The sequence below is a fragment of the Corvus kubaryi genome, unplaced genomic scaffold (assembly GCF_017639235.1).
Source record: "Corvus kubaryi isolate FWS band 111438036 unplaced genomic scaffold, C.kubaryi_AGA036_p1.0 72, whole genome shotgun sequence".
Classification (NCBI taxonomy): Eukaryota; Metazoa; Chordata; class Aves; order Passeriformes; family Corvidae; genus Corvus; species Corvus kubaryi.
In genome coordinates, this window is record NW_024582060.1 from 5562845 (window position 1) to 5582624 (window position 19780).

At 37.9% G+C, this 19780-nt stretch overlaps 1 protein-coding gene across 19 annotated transcripts in view; it reads left to right on the forward strand.

Annotated features, from left to right (window-relative positions):
* The window catches only part of SOX5 (SRY-box transcription factor 5), a 609758-nt gene that overhangs the window by 344535 nt on the left and 245443 nt on the right, over positions 1 to 19780 (forward strand). For 17 of the 19 annotated variants that reach the window (XM_042050099.1, XM_042050094.1, XM_042050095.1 and 14 more), the window contains one exon: positions 19381 to 19612. In XM_042050099.1, coding sequence (XP_041906033.1) covers positions 19382 to 19612 — 231 coding nt within the window. In that variant the 5' untranslated portion in view covers position 19381. The remainder of the gene's footprint in view (positions 1 to 19380; positions 19613 to 19780) is intronic. The other 2 variants (XM_042050106.1, XM_042050109.1) reach the window with 1 other exon arrangement.

Genomic DNA, 19780 nt, shown 5'->3' on the forward strand with positions numbered 1-19780 from the left:
GTTTCAGGAATGAAGAAGCTATTGTGCAAAACTGAAGTGGGTGTACATGACATCAGTTAAAGAATAGATTTTGGGCCATTTAAACATAGTTTAGTTTTTTTGTTTGCGTTTCTTTTGGTGTGGGGTTGTTCAGGTGTTTTTTTGAGTATCCCTATTACACGTTATTCAGTTGGTAGCAGGATGCACTTTTACATGCCTAATAATCCAGATTAGAATGCTTTTTTTTTTTTTCCCCTGTGAAATGTAGGCAATATTACCTAAAAGATAAAAGGATAACTGCTGCTGTTGTAGACTAAGGAATGGGACATGGTTAATGCCTAACAAGTTATACAGTGTAGTCACTGAAGGATGTCTAAGTGTATAGGTAGAGGCAAGAGGACCACAGACTCATTCCTCTCAATATCTAGTCTTGAGGTAAGGCACTCAGAAAAGTAAACAGGAAGAGATTCATGCTGTTGCTTCACACACTCCAACTGGACAGGCTGAAGCTCCTGGGTTTCCCAGCTATGCTGACTGAGAGGTTTGAAATGATTTTTTGATTTTTTTTTTTTATTTCCTCTTTGTTTACACAACCTATTTTTGTTTCTTGCTTGATGTTAGGTAATGGGCGTTAAGTCAGAAAGATTGGACCTTTTATGGATTTTTAAAAATTTTTTTTAGTTTTAAGGGAATACAATTAAAGCAACACATAATGTCCAGGACTGTCAAACACCCTAGGTGTATAAAACTACTTGTTTCCTACTTTAACAGTTTTATATGCCTGCTAGGTGTGTGGGTATTTCAGTTCTAAAACTCCGCTTCATCTGTATGTGGTGTCTTCCATCGTGTTCAGCTAATCAAGCCAGAATCTCTAAATGTTTAGTTAGGAATGGTCTGCATGAGAGCACCATAGGTGCTTCAGATAAGTGTCATCTGTTTGTATGAGGAGTAGGTGCCAAAAGACGTGCATTAGAACAGTATGTCACTGAACCAGCAAATCAGCACTGTGGTTTGCTCCATCTTCCTTTATTTTGTGTGATTTTTTTCATCTTTTTATTGTACATTGCAAAAGACTAACATATTTATCATTCAGAGAGCTGAAACTTCTACAGTATTTTTTTACTGCCTCTTGGTAATGACATGTCTCCTATAAAGCAGAGCAGGATCTACAGCAGAGATGTAATGAATGACCACAGCCAGTGACTGTGATGTGCAATTGATTTCTGTTTTTTGAAAATATACCCTTGATAATTAGTCATTTGGCTGAACTACCCTATTCTTCTTTATATGAGTTGTGTACAGAAAGAGGCATGATACATGTTATTACTCATATAGCTGTGTCAATAATGATATAAGCTATATAGATGTGAAAAAATGGACTAGAATAAATAACGGCAGAGAACTGAACTAAAATATTTTCCTTTAGGTAAATAGTGGCACTTTATGGTGTGTTAGAAAAACCACAATCTCAGAACAATTATATAAAAGAAAATGTCTAAATATGTTATAATCAAGTCAGTGGGGTACTTTTTCTGGGTGCCTCCTTTTCTACTTTGTGTAGGGATTTGACCAAATGTGCAGCATGAAATTTATTCTGTGAAGAAAGTGATATTTGGGTTCATGTTCTGTTTGTACAGGAATGTTCTTTTATAATGCGATAGGTAATACCAGACTAGCAAAGCAGAACGGTTAGACTTACAAGGTGTGGATTTGTAGAAACTCACCACAGATTAATGAAAAAGGAGAGATTAGTAACTTCTTTTCCTGATGTTGTAAAGCTCAAAATTAAATGCCCAGAGTTTCTGTTAGAATCAGTGGCAGCTGGAAATGCTGAGATCTTTGCAGGTTTAGGCATCCTTCTCCAGTGCTTCAGAAGGTGCTAAAGTTAGAAGGAGCTTTTAACTCTGAGGTCATTTGGCCTCACTGTCACAGAATCATAGAATGGTTTGGGTTGAAAGGGACCTAAAAGATCATCTCGTTCCAACTCCACTTTGAAAGACAGGGATGCCACCTGCTTGATCTGGTTGCTCAGGGCCCCATCCAACCTGGCCTTGAGCTATGAAATGCTTGTCCTTAGAACATCCATGGTCTTGTTGCAGAGTGAAAAGGGAACGGAAGAAGGAATGACACAGGAGGGAAATGGGGATGGGATGGGACGGCTTACATGGGTGCCCTTGCATGAGAGATACAGCTACCTGCTTTCTGTCCCACTTTTTGCATTTGAAATGGATGGTGACAAGATACTGGGCCCTTGGCTCTTGTTCTTGGATTGTTTTTAATTCTTTTGCGTTTTTTTAAGTCATGGCAGTGGGTCATTCAGAATTGCTTCATTTTGTTCTGTAACCAGGGTGAAGAGGAAGATTTGGTTGGCAATTTATAGGTTGGGGAGGGTGCTGCTGGAAGTATATAGGGGTAGCAAAAAAGAAGGAAAAAAGGGAAACAAAGATTGTTTTAGTCTTTTTAAGGTGTATGGCTGTACAGGTTTTGAGATTCATCACCAACTGGAAAAAAGTGAGAGACCAAGGGAAATTATCCTGTTTATTTGACTAGGCCTTCCCTTGACTCTGTAAGCTATAATCATCTTTATGCTGGTTGTCTTTCAAAGTATAATTAGCCTGGAAGTGAATGTGGGTGGTGGGTGGTATGGCGAAGTATTTCTTCAGAAAAAAATAAATAAGGCAAAAATGGGCTGCTGAGGAAAAAAGGTCTTGTGTAGCTTTCCAGTTCTTTGGTTTGGACAGTGCATGCCTGTAACTCCAGAAACCAAAAGTGTCCCAAATGGACGTCCAGGGAGACTTCGCTACGAACAGTGTAACTGGAACATGCCCCAGTTTATTATGGGGATGGTAACGCTTTGTGCTTCTGTTGTGCCCTGTGTGCTTCGGCCTCAAGGTGCTTTACAAATATTAAGGGATTAACTTGCACAATGCTGCTGAAAAATAGGTATCATTACCGCCCCCCCTTTACAGTCCTGGGAATTGGAGTACCAAGGAGTACAACAGCTAAGCAGTGCTTTTGTCTGGAGGGAAGAACTCATATTATGTCACCCCAGTGCGGCGAGAGGCTTGAATAGGGCAGGAGGAAAAGTTGGTTTCTGCAGACTCTTGAATGTTTGCAGCTCTTCACTACATTCAGGTTGGGCTTGGAATACAAACTTGCAACCTTAGAGGGACAGGAGGCAAAATTGTAATTAATTCATCCCTAATTGGCATAGCAGTAAGTAATTCTGCTTAATCCATTCCTTGCTGTGAGGATGAAGTAAAGCTAAACAGTTGAATTCTGGAGAGGACAAGGGGAAGAGGGGGAGTAGGCAGTGAAAGATGGACAGAGGCAGACATTTCTTATGCCACATGGTGAGAAATACCTAGAAAAATAAGAAACCTTTCTTATTTTTCCCTCAGATTGCCTCTTGACTTAATTAGGTGAAATGCAAAGAAGTAGACAATTCATTTTTGAAAAAATCACTAAATTTTCTCTTCCTCTTCTTGTCTTTCATTCAGTCCATGAGAGTCTCTGGAGTGTGAAATGTGAAGACACCAAATTGGAATTAATTTTCTTTTTCATTTAACAGATTGTGTTACATTAACACCACACTATTGCCAAGCAGCAAACCTTTCCTTTCCTCAGATGTTAGCTACTAATACAGACTACGAACTGCTGAAAGAATGGTTATACTGAAATGCTTTATTTAAGTTTCTCCTCCCTAGTGGCTCGAGTGGGCCCTGATTCTGCTGAGATGTATTCACATGAGCAGGCTCACCGAATTCTCTTTTATTGCTTCCTGGCAAGTAAGCTGGATTCTGTTTCATATAGCGTGGCCCAAGTTAGAATTTCAAAGCTCACTCAATCCTCAGAGAGACCTTTGCAAGACTCTCTTCTCCTGTATCTAGACAGACACTAAACATGATGAGGGCACAATTGAATTAATCAGGACTACTCATGTACAGAAAATCAACCAAGATTCTGTTTAAGAGATGACAACTTTGATATCATATTGTTCATTACCAGCCCAGGAATTGTTACTGCTCATGTAACTGGGTTATTAAATTGTTTACTGATGACAAATCTTGTTTCCAACATTAAGCATACATTGAGAGTCTTGGTGTAGTTCTCCTGAAAAGAATTATCTATAAATCACATCACAGGATTTATTTTCTCTCCTTAAACTGTGTTTTACTTGCACTTGTGAGTGTGGGTTTGTTTTTTTTATTTTCAGTCCTACAAGTTTAGCCCAGGATATGTCAATCAGGCAGTTCTCTGACTCACATGACTCTCAGTGTATCCAGTGCTCAGGACTGCTTAGTGAGGTGGTGCCATTTGACGTTCCCCCTGTCCAGAGCAGAAGCACACCTTAATGGTTTGGATGGATTTCCTTGTTTTCTTTGCTCAAGATTAAAGTATTTATAGCTCAAGCTCCTGCAAGAGCAGCAGCCCATTCACTGGCACCATCTCACTGATAAAAATGCAAGTCTATTCCCTTCTTTTTTACCAGATTTGTGTCTCATCTCTCTGTAAGATTCTATTCCATTTCAGGCTTCCTGCCATTTGAACTAGAAATCTTATATATATTATTTAAAAGCTCCTGTGCTGCAACTGTACATCTAAATTACTTGAATTTTAGAGTATCTGAGCAAAACTGTCTTTGAGGGATGGTTCTTCTTCCAGCTGTGGTACTGTTGCGTTTTTCTGTCTTTATGACTGTAATCCCATTGCCTTTGGAATTATCAGGACTCAGTGTGGAGTTGTTGCCAATGGACAGAGGTCATGAACCCAGTGAGCAGTCAGTCCTTTTAAATGTGAACAAAATTCTTTTACTCTGTGTGTGTGTGTGTGTGTGTGTGTGTGTTTCCAAGATGTTGTGGTTGCACAGATACAGAATTATTAAAGCCTTCATTTCAATTTTTACAAAACCAGAGAAATACATTGCAGTGCTGCTGGAACTGCCATTCTCAAGTGTAAAAGGCTTCAGCTGCTGCTGTGTTATACATACAACCATGGTGGTGGCATTTCACCTCTTTTAGGGTATTTTTACCTGTAGACCATTTTCAAGCTAAAATACACTGATGGGCTTTGTAATCATACAGCCTTTTCTGGATATTATTTGCAGATACTGTATTTCTAAAAAATTTCATTACCTGCCTATATCTTCCCTCTAGTATTAATTCTTTGCTTCCTTTTAACTGTGATATGACAATACACGATTAAATGGTTGTCAGACTTGCAGTTTATTGCAGTCCTCTTTGGGATCCCGGTTGTTTTTAAAGTGTGGTTGTCAAGTGTGTTTGATCCCACTTAAGGTGAGAGGTCTGTGACATCCATGGTTGCTGCAGTAAAGTTAGCTGTGACTATCCATTAAAGGGGATTAAAGTAGGAGCTGTGAGAATGTCAGATGTTGTACACTGGTCACAGTATTTCCCAAAATTCTGAAAACTGTGTTTAGTGTATATACTCAGCAATTCTGGAGAACAGTTGTCAGAATATTTGCATCAGGCTGAATTGGATTTTGACATGCAAACTCTTGTACAAAAAGGTCCTGCTCTGATTCTGTGTGACGTGGACCTGAGGTGGTAAACATTTGGTCTCTTCCTGAGTTCAGTTTCACAAACAAAAAGTCTGGAATGATTTTTTTAAATGTTTACTGTTTGATTGTAAGCATTGACTTGCAGTAGAAGAAAACCATAAAACTGCAAAGGGAAGGATGAAGTTTGTGTATGTCAGCTTGAGTTTGGCAGTACAAAACAATGTGTTCTTTATTAAGCAGAGTTGAATGGGTTTAAATTAATTGTAGCTGCTACTATACCTGGGAAGGTAGAGAATGTAAAATATAATATTAATAACAAATGCTTTCTTTTTGGTGGGTAACTAATTTTTAAGCTGCCTGGAAAATGCAGTGGCTGGACAGAATTTGCTTAGCAAGGCAACTGCCTGCCGTGGAACTTTGCTGGCTTTAATAAGGGCTGATTACACAGGTGGCAGTGACAACAGTGGTAGATTTTCTGAGAAATGCATTATTTTCACAGTGCCGCTGATGGAAGAAACGCTTAGTAGCAGCTGATAATTAATGATCAATTTGGAGATTATCACCAACAATTTACAAAGGTTGACTTTTTCTTTAGAAGTCCCTTTGGATAAACTGGATGGTAAATTACCTGTCTAAGGCTTTTACTTTACTTGTGCTAATAAGATGAAAATGAATATGTTTGAAGAGCTCTGAACTGAACTTTTCAGACTGTCTGATAATCCATACAACTCTTCTTTAAACATCTTAAGTGAGTGAGCAAATAGAGACTATAATAAAATTGAAAATCGTCATGTGAGCACATGTTACCACCCTGTCTAAGTAATGGGGCATGACAAATAAGAGGCACTGCTATAGAGTTCATATTTTCATTTTATGGCATGCATTAAATATTTGATCATCAGCCAGCAGACAGGAACAATTGGGCTAAGAGTATCATTTGCAAATAGAGGGGTGAGATTTAGACTGTCATAGTCTGAGCATGGGATGGAGAACTTCTGTATCTTAGTCCGTGCTTCAGTAGCTCCTCTTTACTTTGGGGTGTGCAGACCACTTAAAATCCCCTTCTGTATTTCCTCAGACTGCAAAAAGGAGTTAGTAGTATGTATTTACTTCAGAGGGCATAATAATCTTTATTTACTTCACAGGAGAAGGGATATGTGAAGAGTAATTAGTATTTGTAAGTGCTTTTAAGGATGATGAAAAGGGTAGTGCAAGTATGGAATGTTCGCTAATAAATTGTGTACAAAAAAGAAGAGGAGTAAGATGAGTTTTATAGAGTTATGAAGGTGCTTGGAGACATTGATGGGCTCCCAGTCAGATTTTCAGAAGTCTATAGGTATCTTAATATTTGAAGCATATTTGAAATTCTCTTAACAGCAAGGCAAACTATGTTTTTGGCACTTTTAATATCTTTTAAAATCTGGCTTGTGCTTTGTATCTATAATGTGGGGCGGGAAGGAGGTAGAGGGAAGTCAGGGGCTAGGATTGTAAAGGCCTGGTAACAGCTGCACCTTCTGATCATCCCCTCTAAAACAAGGATGGAGATGGAGGATGAGAGAGGATAGAGGAGAAAGGTAAAAATCTTTGCACATCTGATGAGCTCTTTTACAAAGGAGGGGTTTACAGACTGCTAAAAAGGCCAGCCAGTGAAACTGGACAGTAGTGAAAAGGATTCAGTGACATTCTCCTGCTAAATGCTGTTTATTTAGATTTTGGGGGTTTTTTTGTTGGGTTGTTTTGTTTTAATTATCACTGCCCAGAAAAGAGGGTTGAATAGATTATTATGTAAATATAGTCATTAGGTAAAAGAAAAAAAACCAACATTATTACAGTCTGTTGGCAGGACTCCATGTAGGAACTTCCTGAAGAGTTGGACTCAATGAACCTTGTGGGTCCATTCCAATTTAGAATAGTCTGTGATTCTGTAAAACTTAGTTTTGCAGTTGCAAAATGCAGTAGCTGATGAGAGAACTTAATTTTTGTCATCACTTAAGTGTCAGTACACACAAACCCACTGGGTAAATTAATGATACAAGTAAGTAATGCAAACAGCAATCACCAATAGAATGTTTCCTTTTAAAAAAGGAAAATGTGAGCTTGCAGAGCATTTTATAAAGACAGTTAAACTTTCTTATCTCTTATGTAAAAATAGAAAAACTGGGAGCCAGAAAGATTCAATAAATCGTGGGATCACATGGGAAGTTGCTGTCTTCTGAATTCTTAATGTTGAGTCCTGGTTTCATTGTCCATCCTGAGGCAGAGAGGGCATTCAGGAGTAACCAATCTGGTCATAGTTTCAGTGTTTGTGCTTCTTTGGCAATCATCAATGCCAAAGGCCATTGCTATACTTAAGAAATAAATTTCTCTGATGTATTTTAGTCAATCCTTTCTCCTAGTTTTCATTCAAATGGCTCTAGAGCTTGCCAGGTGACCACTTCCCCAAATCAAAATCTATTTACTACTGTTTTAAAGTAAAAAATGGGATAGTGGACCTTTCCTGTTGTGTTTTATATCCAGTTGAGGGTGTTAACCTTGAAAATGTAACTTATCATTAGCTGGTGGTACAGAGGTGTTTGTTAATATATGGGGCTAATGAATCCATGATTTTTCTCCATGGCTTAGTTTATTGTGACTCTACTTATTCCCAGTCAATTACTTTGGTTGCAGCAGGTATGCCATGGTTCACTTATAATATAATTAAGTGTATCTCCAGCAGGGAGAGGGTTTTTGAAAGAAATAGTCTTTTCAAGAAAGCTATTATACCACTTGTTATGGCAATAGCAGCCAGGTTTACTTTACTGTAATATATATTTATTTTTTTCAGAGGACTGTCGCTCTCATCTGAAGTTGGACTTCCATGGCAATATGTGCCTTAGACTGCTAAATTGTTTTAGTATGTCTTAGTAAAAGCAGTAGTAGGCAAGAGCATTTTAATGGTGATTTTTAAGTGTGTTTGAAAGCAGTGTGTGGAGAGTGTGAGGTAGGGGAAGAGGCAAATGTTTATTTGAAGATGTGTTTGAATGAATCTTCTTACATAAATTTGCCACTGTTAAGAAAGAGGGGCTCTGCCCCTTTTAGATCACAAAGGTCTCTCAGTGGGGGATGGTTTTGGTAATGGAAAAAACAAAAAAGGTTCCAGTATGTGGTGGAGGAGGTAAAATAAACAAACACAATGGATGATTACTTCTCTCCATCAAGGCTTCTTTATCCTTGCAAGCTCAGTCAGTGGTCAGCATGTTAGACACCCCTCCCTGTTTTATCCACCCTTGAGCTGTGTCCTTTGACAGCGCTGGTTTATACAGCTGGGGCTTTGTGGAGCTGGACGGGCACCGCTGCTGAACTACAGATGTGAAGGTAGACAGAGCACCTATGGAAGGGTGAATGGCATCCTCCTAGTTCCCTTGGAGGGAAGGATATTCCTTCCAGGGTTTTTCTCCTCTCTACCCCACTCCACAGCTTCCAAGGCTTTTTAAAGTAGACCTCTTTTTGCAATGGTGCTTCTGTGCCTGCCACCGCAGCCTTTCTTAAGGAAAATTTGAGGCAGTTTATGATTCTTAAGGTGTTCTGTTCAGAATGGTCTCCCATTTTCCTATTTGTTGATTTGTTTTCACCTTGCATGCCAATATGCATTTATTTGTGCAAGGATATACGTGTGTTACGTGACTACGAGCTGTATTTTTCTTACCTAGCAGCTCCAGCAGTGTCTAGAGTTAGTTTGTTAAGCTGGGTAATTATCAGCTGGCTATGATTGTTCTTTTCTCTTGCAATGTGACAGGTATATCTTAGAATCAAAACTAAAAATCAGCTTTCAGGCAGCTGAAGTCAATCCATTTACCTACATGAGGAAGAGTGTTAGCATGTGCAAGCAAGTTCTGAAAAGTGTCCAGTAGTGTTGGAAATGGAACATGGATGTTCAGAAATAAGAAAAAATTACAGATGTGAAAGGGACTTGCACAACACTACCGTGAGTGAATAGATGTGTGATTGCACCACCCATTTTTTTAATGTAGATTTTTAATTCTTACACTTTTCTGTGTAATAAAAACTGGGAAAAGAATACAACAGTCACAAGATAACTGAAGAAGACTTCACAGTACAGTGTGCACAGTTAGCGAGGTGGAAGCCCTCACATCATACCATAAATATTTCCTGTTCTAGCCCTCATTTGTTCGGCCAGAGATGGCACGACTGTGGATCTTCTGAAGTAGGAGATATGAATGCAAAACTGAACACTTGAAAAAAGTTCGTTTTCTCTCTTGGCATATCAGAACGCCTGAGTAAAATTATTTTTATTTAAACAATTTTTGTTTTACTCTATTGGTATTTCAGAGTAATTTTCCGAGGCAGCAATTTTCACTAGTTTGTGAAAGGCAACATCTGGGCTTTGGAACAATCTCTTTTCAGCTTTGAAAATCCTACCTCAAATTGCTTATACATTATAAATGTTTGAAATTTTTTTGTGGTGTTTGTTTAGCATAATGGAAAAGCAATAATGTATTTATTCCCTGTGATTTTATCTTCAAGTTCAGTCTGATTTTTCTTTCTTGGGGTCTCAAGGATTACTTGTTCCTGGGCCAAGAATGCACCTGTCATGTATAAACCCTCCAAAAAGGGAGGAGCACGCACATGAATGTGAACAAAAAAAAAAAAAAAAAAAAAAAAAAAAAAAAAAAAAAAATTCTGAGCAGCTGGGATTTACCTGTTGGAAAGAAAATATTTACATCCATTAGAGACATTGCTGTGCTTTAAGTATATTTTTTCATACCCCTCCTCACCACACACACAGATGCAAAACCAATTTCACTGTGTCTGCAGTTCTTAAAGGCACATGTGGGTTCTCTGAGGCCTCACTTCTGCTCCCACTAAACTTATTTAGAGGCCCAATTATTCAGTGATGCAAGTTCATGCTATCAGTGGTTATCTACTTTACTGGCATGATCAGTTTTGCCAGGAAGCATACAGGACACATGTGGATGAATGTGTTTATGTGTGCTTTTTTTTGCATTTCTTTTGCAAAAAAAAAATGGGGTTTTGCATTTGTTTTACAAAGTGGTAGACATAGTGAAAATGTGCATGCAAGTGGTGGTTGGAGCAGGAGTTTATATAATAATGGTGGAATGATACTGCAAATTCAGATGTGTAAACACTGGTGAGCACCTTGAGAATTATTTCATAAGTGCAATTATATGCACATTTATAGAAAGGAAACACACATGCAATGTAAAGTTATTATTTTGAACTTAACAGTAGGGAAATCGAGAGTGAAGTGGGGAAAAAAAGGAACTTTTAAAAATTTCCTTGTTTCTGGTTTGTTTGTGATTACCCACAAACTCTGCAGAGGAAACGTTGCTTAGAAAATACTTAAAATACCATTTGTTGAGTTTTAAATTTCAATAAAGGGGAAAGGAGAGGGGGCTTGAAGCTGAATGGCTGTTTGTTTGGCACTCACATCAGACAGTGGCGTGATGGAAGAGTGGGAAAAGCTGTGTCACATTCTAGCAAGATCTCAGTCAAAATAATGGCTCCTCAGATTAAAATCTGTGCATCTTTTGGGAGAGAACTCTTATTATTAATGTTGATTCTATTGAAAGTAATTAATCATTTAACAATGCTTGAAGAAAAATATGTCAGCTTGATTAGACAAATACTGCGAATGACCAAGAATAAGCTCCCAAAATGCAAAAGTTCTAATATTAACTTATTTTTCAAAATGAGCCCATGCTTCCTCAAATTTCTTTGTAATAAATCAGTCATAATTGTCATAATTTTAAAGCCGTTTCAACTCCTTGCCTTATTTCACTCAGTGTCAGTGGGAATTACGTGTGCACCTCTGTGTGTGATGTATGGATTCCCCATGCAGCGCAGCTCTCCCACTCAGTCTGGAGAAGGGCTGATGACTTTTCTGCCATTTTCAAGTATTAGTTTGTACAGTGAAATCTCAAGGCCTGAAATCTCTAATTATTTTACTAGATCCTCTTTGTAGTTCAGCAAGCAGAAGAGTGATGATTACCTAATGGTCACAGTGATTGAGATAGTGCTTTTAGCAGTGAGCAGTTCCTAAAACTTTACATGAAAATAAAAGCAAAACTCTGCTATTTTTGTGGAGTATGAGGGCAAATTTTAAATAATAATAGAAAGTATAATAAATAAAAAATAAAAAAGCAAGACGTATGAGGAGCTGAAGGGTGGGGGGAGGTACATTTCTGAAAGGTTGGGGGGTGGAAGGAAAGGAAGCCAGAGTTAATTTGAGGATGCACTGGAAAATAAATGAGCTTGTGGATTTAATTCAAAATCATCCAAGCAGAGTCTTTTGCATGAAAGAAGCCAGTGATCAGGCTCAGTTTACTTGAAACATCAACAATGACTGCATCCTGCTGTTTCAGAGTTTGTGCTGATAGATGCTTATCGTCTTTGACACTGCACCACCGCAGTTGTGTGTTGCCTGTGCCATAACTGCGTTATCACTACGTGCCTCTTCTGATTTTAAGTTCTCAAAACTCACAGATTTTGAAGTTTGATCTCTTAGAAACATGCTTTTCAGCAACTAAAATCTTACCCTGTAGTTTCAGGTTTATAAACTTCTTATTAGATTTTAGACTCTTTGATATACAGATGAGTGAAAAACAAAAGACTGATGAACTTGACAGGTACCAAACAAAAATTATGAGAACACAGGTTATCATGCTACAGCTGATTTTGAATGTGTGTCTCTGGGTGAATTGCTAAATGTTCCTGCATAACACACGCCAGTAAGACCCAAAGTCTGTGTGAGGTCTATGAAAGAATTAGGTAATATTCATTACAGTAATAGAATATAGTAGATAGGAGTTCCTTCATTACCTTCCAAATTCTGTTTTGGTTGAATGCTGGTTTGTTTCAGGCTACAGTATTTCACTTAAAACTTGGTCATGCACAGTCTTTCCAAGTTACCTGCTTCAAAAAGTCAGTGAAAAACTTTGTGTAACACATGTTGGTAATTTTCAACGTGAACTGTTTTTGACAACAGATTTTTACTAGACTTGATTTTACAGTGGTTTTTCATGCAAAAATTCCTTGGAAGTGCAAGAAAATGAAGATGATAAAATTTTAGTTGATGGCATAGAATTTTTAGAAAGTGGTGGGATTTTTTTTTCATTTTTCTAATTAGAAAAGGGTTTTGTTAATATTTTCTTGAAGGACACATATAGCAACTTTATTATTTGAGAGTTTCAAATCTTGTCGAATTGAAACCATTTACTGCTGGAATTTGGAGCAGTAGCTTTTCTCAAAAAACAATTTCCACAGTATGTGGAATATCAGGTTTGTTAGCCAGGCTGCTGATACTACACTATACTTTAAAACGGACTGAGGATAACATATTCCCTTCCTATTTTATATTCAGAATCCTCTAAACTGGAGGACTATCAAAAATTGTTAAAGTTACCCCATACAGAGAGGAAATCTGGAAAGCCAAAGGGAGAAGGTGGGCCAGGTGAAATGGAAATTATTGGGTGCCCCTAACCATAGGATTACTTGTGGCAGCTCTATAGACAACTGCACAGAAATACTACGTAGGTTATGCTGTAGTGATCTTGGTTTGTGTTAACAAAGTTGACTTGTTCACCAAAACCGCTTTTGAATAACACAACTTACTTGTAGCATATGTGCATTTTAAAAGATGGCTGATTGATATGATCTTAGAAAGTAATAATTAACAGATTATTCCACCTCAGTGTGAGTGACAGATGAGAGCACGTTTCATGCACAGTTTTTACTGCTTAGCAGATTAGAGAGTTTTGCTTCTTTTTTCTTTTTTTTTTTTTTTAATTGTAGAATTACTTCAGTGAAGAATTCCAAACCAGGCTGTAAATGACTCAAAGATATTGCCAAATGAAGTCTGTTTTTAGTGGTATGTGTAGAAACAAGTCAGGCTTGCAGCTCCCAGTGGGACAGTGTGTAGGAGTTTGCCACCCTTACTCATGTTGAGTAATACCTTATTACACAAGCAATCTTGTCAAAATGAATAGAGTTGGTTTTTTTAAAGGTACTAGTTATTCAGTGTACATAAATAATTAATTACTTCGGGGCCAAAACAGAATGGAAACCGTTGTTAGTGTTAACTGTCACCTCTTGCCTGGGCTGTGTGTAAGGAGAGATCATAGTTTCAGTAAACCTGGGAAGAAGAACTGTTTTATTAGCACTGAATGTGGTCAGGGATGAGGCAGATGCATTGCTGACATTTTGGATAAGCTTGTGTTTATGCATCTATATGTGTGCGTGTGTACGCTTATACATTAGATGCATGTAGTAGTGCTGCTGTCTGTAATCATAATTATTTCCTGCGGAAAAGCAGACTGCGGCTTTCCAACAAGTACTGTAATTAGAGGTAAATATCCCTGCAGATTGAATCCCACTGGAGTTTTTGGACCAGTTTAGCACTTAGTATTTGATTTGGACTCAGGCTGTGTTCAGGAGCAGATCTGGTGCTGTTGGTAGTGGGCTGACCCTCCACACTGTTGCTGATATGCTCCTCTTGTCCTCATACCCTGTTCCCATCGCTGACATATGATTTAAAGTCTATCCATGAGAAAGACTTGGTTTCTAGCTGCCAGAGGAACTCCAGAGGTGAATGTTTTCATGCCGATTCAGAAACTGGCTGTGCGACTCCAGTCAGGCGCTGTCACGCCTGGTTATGGTGAGAAAACAACAATGCCTCTCTTGATAAGAGAAAAAAAGAGTCTTGCACAGTCAGAATTTTGACATAAAATTTAAATCATCTTTCTACATCCTGTGGACTTGGAGCTGTCAAAGAGGCAAAGCCTGTGTTTGAATGGAAAAGCTTTTTATTTCTTTAAAAAGTGTACCAACTATAATTATCCATAACTTTGCAAGCCTGTTTTAATGCTGTTTTATAATTACAGGTCTTAATGCTAGATTATACAAAGTCATTTATAAATAGTAAGAACAGTGGGACTGTGGGAGTTTTTAACCTGTAGATTGCTGTGGGTTGTGGCGGCTGACGGGATTTTGCCTGCATGTGTATGGGGTGAGCTGTGTAATGATTGATGAATCCCTTAATTAACTTCCAACAAGTTAAGATTTATGGCCTCATATCTTTTTCTCCTGACACATCTGTGTTTGTCACTTTTGAAGACATGGATAAGCCCCTTCTCCAAAAGCTTTTGTAGGTATCTGAAATGTTTCTGAGGTATTTTGCTTAATGTAACAAGATTAGGGTTTTATGACATAAAATTTATGAAATTTTATGGCATGAACAATCAAATTGGGAAAGATGCAGGTTGTGTGCTAGAGGGCACTATCTCCTTGAGTACTGAATACCACTTCAGATTTATTTTGGGAGTACAATCATGTATGAAATGAACTGAAACCAGTGAACAAATGGAGATGTAGTGGGGGACACTTAAGTGAGGTACTGTTAAAAATAGTAATAATAATAAAAAAAAAATAGCTGTGGAAAGATCATGGAAAGATCACTTTTGTGAGACACTGAATTCGAGGGAAAAAACAAACAAGCAAAATAGTCATATTTAGTACCCTGAAAGTATTTGGATGGAACCAATATGTGTAGATGGCATGAGGAAACAATTCATGTGGATGCAAGCTTTTACTTGCTCCAGTGGGAAAATCAAGCCGTGCTGAAGTCAATGCAAAATCTCTGAGATCAGTAGACACAGGGTATCAATTTAACCCCACAAAGAATCTGTTATAAATTGAAGAGCAGTAAAGAAATACTTGGAGAAACTGTTGTAATATGAATCACATAAAATATTTGTTGGATAACAGTGTGTTAGAACAGTGAGGTTTTTACTTCCCTGAAGAAAACATTCTTGCTACCAGGAAAAGCATTTATTTAATGAAAATTTAACAAAAAGCATGTTTTGTTTTGTTTTGTTTTGAACTGCAATTTCTGCATATTAGGAAGCCTTTCTGCAAACAGATATTTTTACAGGAAACAGTATCAAATTTGAATTCATCATCAGAACTAAATCTTTGGTTCCATCTGAACCATTGATACATGGGATACATAAATATAGGGATACATTTCATAATTCCAGTGTGTCTGTGGAATGGCCTGGGTACCGCCTGTGTCCCAGTGCATCAGAACTTTGGAGATTTAGGTTCTCTAAAAAATTACCACCTACCTATTTTTATTCAGTAGAAATGATTAATGACATTGCAAAATGCAATTCTTCTTGAAACAATTAAGTTGCAACAGATTTCATCTGCAGTGACACCCTTTTACGTTTGAAATCTGTTCCGCTGTATTGCTGCTTTTCTGAGTTACATCTTAGGGTTTTGGGTTTTTTTTTTAATCCTATCCATAAGCTGATGTTTCCTCTTCCATTGTAAATCTTCTTTCAGAGTGATGTAATTGAAAACCCTTCTGAGTTTAAATTTGAGAAAAAGATCTTGAAGTCATGTGAGCTGTAAACTGTTGTGTTATCACTGAGGGTAGATCCAGGATGTTTGCAATCCTTTGTTGAGATGGGATAATTCCAGTACTTCGTTAGATCTAGATCTGTTTAAAAGAGCTCGGTTTCAGATAATGTTGTTACTCAGAATTTCCCTGTTTCCGTCTCCTTATTGTTTGTGGTGGGAACTCTACTTGCATCTTAGATATGGAATCTGTTAAGACATGATATTAGATCAGTAGGATAATGAAGATACATGAAAAGAAGAGAATTAGAGGATGCATGATGTGGGAGCATTTCAAATTTGTGAAATGGACCAACAAAACTGTAGAAATAATGAAAGAAATTTATAGGTGACTTTTTCTTGTATCATTTTTCTACTCAACAACCCCTCAGAGATTTGATCCTTTGCTACTGTAGGCTTTGACAGTGTCTCGGTTACTATTCTTTTGGAAGACGTTTCCAAAAGTAGGTATGGATCTATTCATTTATTTATTTAAATCTTCCCTTTTCTTGTGGAAATTTTCCAGATGTTCATAAGGAGTAAGAAATTTCTGTGAAACTGATTTCTGTTTTGACTCAGGTTGGCTATGGACAGAGCTGCCTGAAAACAAGATGTGTTTGATGTCTGAGCTGTCCAGGTTTGTGTATTCAGTTCTGTGAGTGTCCTTGGAAGACTAATGCTGATTAAAGCCTCAACTTTGCTGCCTTAGCCATTTGAGTGATTTGTTAGTCTTCTAGGATGGTGATGGGCGCATGGCTTGTAATTTAAACTGGATCTTTTAGAGACAAAGGGAAAAGTTTCTTCTACCTTTTCTACTATCACTTTAGTTTGGCCTACAATCCAACCTATAGGTTTTCATTTTAGATCAAAAGCAAAATAATCTCTGTTATTGCAAGTGCGTGGAGGTGGACACCTCTATTATCTTCCTTGTCTGTTCATACAAATTCTCTGCAGAAAATTATTTCATGCCTGTTAGGAAAAGTGACAAGCAGAAGATGATGATCTGAAACTCTGTATTCACATATAAAGTTAAAAGAAGAGCTTTATTTCAGTGTGATATTCAAACTTTCCTTGTGACAGAATCTGTGTTATTCTAGGTTAACAGCAGTAGGAGTTCTTGACACAGTTTGAGTCTATAATATGTAATCCAAATCATCAATACAAAGCAAGGCATCCTCTCTCTATGATTTGTTGTCAGTGTGAATTGCAGTGGAGACTTTCGTACATGGTTTACAGTATATTCAGTCATTTTATCAAATATAAATGTTCTAAAGTATAGAAAATTACTGTGGAATAATTGGCTAATGATCTTGTGTCCCTCCCTTTTTGTTTGCCAAAATTGAGACAACTGCTTAGTGCTGATTTTCAGAGAGATTTGTAGAAACCCAGGCTTCTATTAAATAGTGTTAAAATGAGTAACCAAAAACTTAAAATCAATAGCAAATGTCTATCTTGATGCAGTACAATGCAGAATATGAATAATTCACATTAACTTTAAAAGGGAGTTGTATGGTTTCTGCAGAAAAGCTTGAGATCTGTCATGTCAAACATAGCTGTAAAATGCTGAATTCAGTGGGCTAGTAGAAAACTGCCAGTAAGAGTCTATCTGGTGATCTCTGTCTTTGTACATATGCTTTGCTGCAGACACGTAGGTGGGAAAGCCTAGAAGACAGAATTCAGGTAGGATGTATGAAGTGTTAGTCTGTTGGACTAAGTCAAACATTAATAGAAAATACAGATTGCTTCTCTAAGCACCAGCAATAGGTGGTGTTCAGAACAGGCAATGTGCAGCTGAGTATGGGTTCTGGTAGGGATTTTTTGTCTGAGTTTTTGTTCTTGGTTCTTCTGTTTTTTTCTTTTCTTTTTTTTCTTTTTTTTCTTTTTTTAATATAATCTAACTTGTCTCAGGAGGCAAGGCTCAAAATGAGATCATTAGAAGCAAAATAAGTCCTAACAAAGGGCTGTTTAAAGTCAGTTTGTTTTCAGACCCAGTTGACTGCTGCTAAGAACCATTCCGTGCTCAATATGCCAAATCGTATGGACATGCTCCACCTCACAGCAGCCCCACACACGGTTCAAGAGGCTGCTGGGCTTTTGAAATGCAGTTCCTTTAACTGTGAAGTGGAAAATAAAAATGGGGTAATTAGAATCATAAATACGAGATTTATGAGGAGGAGCATTATTACTTAAGCCCCTTCTTTTAACTTTTGCGTACAAATAGTCTTCAGTTTCCTCGTTCATAACTTCTCTTTTTTCCTGTGAAACATTTCCCTATTTTTCTTTTCTTCTTTTGGCTGTGCCTGTAGGAGTTCTCACTCCTCATTCCACTCCTTGCAGATGCCCCTGCTTAGCACAGGGGTCTGTTATGCCATCCATGAGCATACCCTGATTTTCATGAACGATGTTGCTGTAATTAATCCCAGAAGTTGTCTGCATTTTAACACTTCACTGTACCCCTCTTTTTTGGAGACCAAGCTGGAAGTATTTTGGGTTCTGTAAGATTTTCAGTAGTGCTTGGCTTGGATGACACCTGAATTTGCCCATGATTTAAGCTTCTTTCAGTCTTTCTAAAAGTTGAAGATAAACATGAGCTATCAGACTGGTGTTATCAGACAGTATCAAAAAATTCACAGTGTAGGGTGGAACTTCAAGTCAATATTTCTGTGTGGTTTTTACAATGTGTGCTCTATGTATCTTCCTTGTGTATCCTTTATTATATAGTTAGAGATGTAAATTACATTTTCGTGCGGTTTTTTTTCTGATCTGGCCATAGATAGGAAGAATTTGATATATAGATAGATTTGATAGCAGATCTTAATTCAGTCAGTACACCTCTGACTTTATGTTGTCAAAAAGCTTAAATTATTAATGTCCGAATGTTTAATTGCTTAACTATACCAGATCTGCAAACCTGGAAAGATCCTTGCAACATGACTTTAACACTCAGTTGCTCACATGGGTGAAGTTTTGTAAACACAGACATTTTGGCTTGCTAGCAAGTTCTTTTATGGTATTGTATTTTATTTTACTTTATTTTTTTATCAGTTGTGGTTGATAATGACAAGCAGATGATTATTCCTTAAAAGCTAAGTTGACAATAGCTTGTATCGGGAGACATTCTATCTTCTTAGAGTCCCTTGCAAATGCAAAACTAGATGGGTGATTTTTTAAAGGAATTGCATTTCATTATGCAGTCTTAGGTGAATTTTCATGTTTAAGAAGCCAGAATACAAGAGAGTGCTATATTAGTGTATTATTCTCACAACAAACAAGCCACTGTTCTGTTGCTACCTGCTTGGCCATTGTTCCCAATTGTGTATGCTTTGCAGTGGTATTTGGATGGTTTCCTGCTCTCTGCCAGCACAAAAAAGGCATTTCTGTTACAATGGCCCCTAACCACACAATGACGGCATTAAGGATTTATTTGGAGGTTTCATTATTTTCTCCTCTTTTGTTCCTTCCAGGATGTCTTCCAAGCGACCAGCCTCTCCGTATGGGGAAGCAGATGGAGAGGTAGCCATGGTGACAAGCAGACAGAAAGTGGGAGAAGAGGAGAGTGACGGGCTCCCAGCCTTTCACCTTCCCTTGCATGTGAGTTTTCCCAACAAGCCTCACTCTGAGGAATTTCAGCCAGTTTCTCTGCTGACGCAAGAGAACTGTGGCCATAGGACTCCCACTTCTCAGCACAACACAATGGTAGGTTTGCTTATGGTCTATTGTGCTTACATCCATTCTTTGAATTCTGCCTCTGCAGTAGTTTGGCATCCAGATTTGTACTTTATGGAGTGTACAATGCAGAGCTACACGTACAGAACACGCCACAGTAATGTGTAAGCTCTGACCTAGCTGGGCTGCCTCTACCCT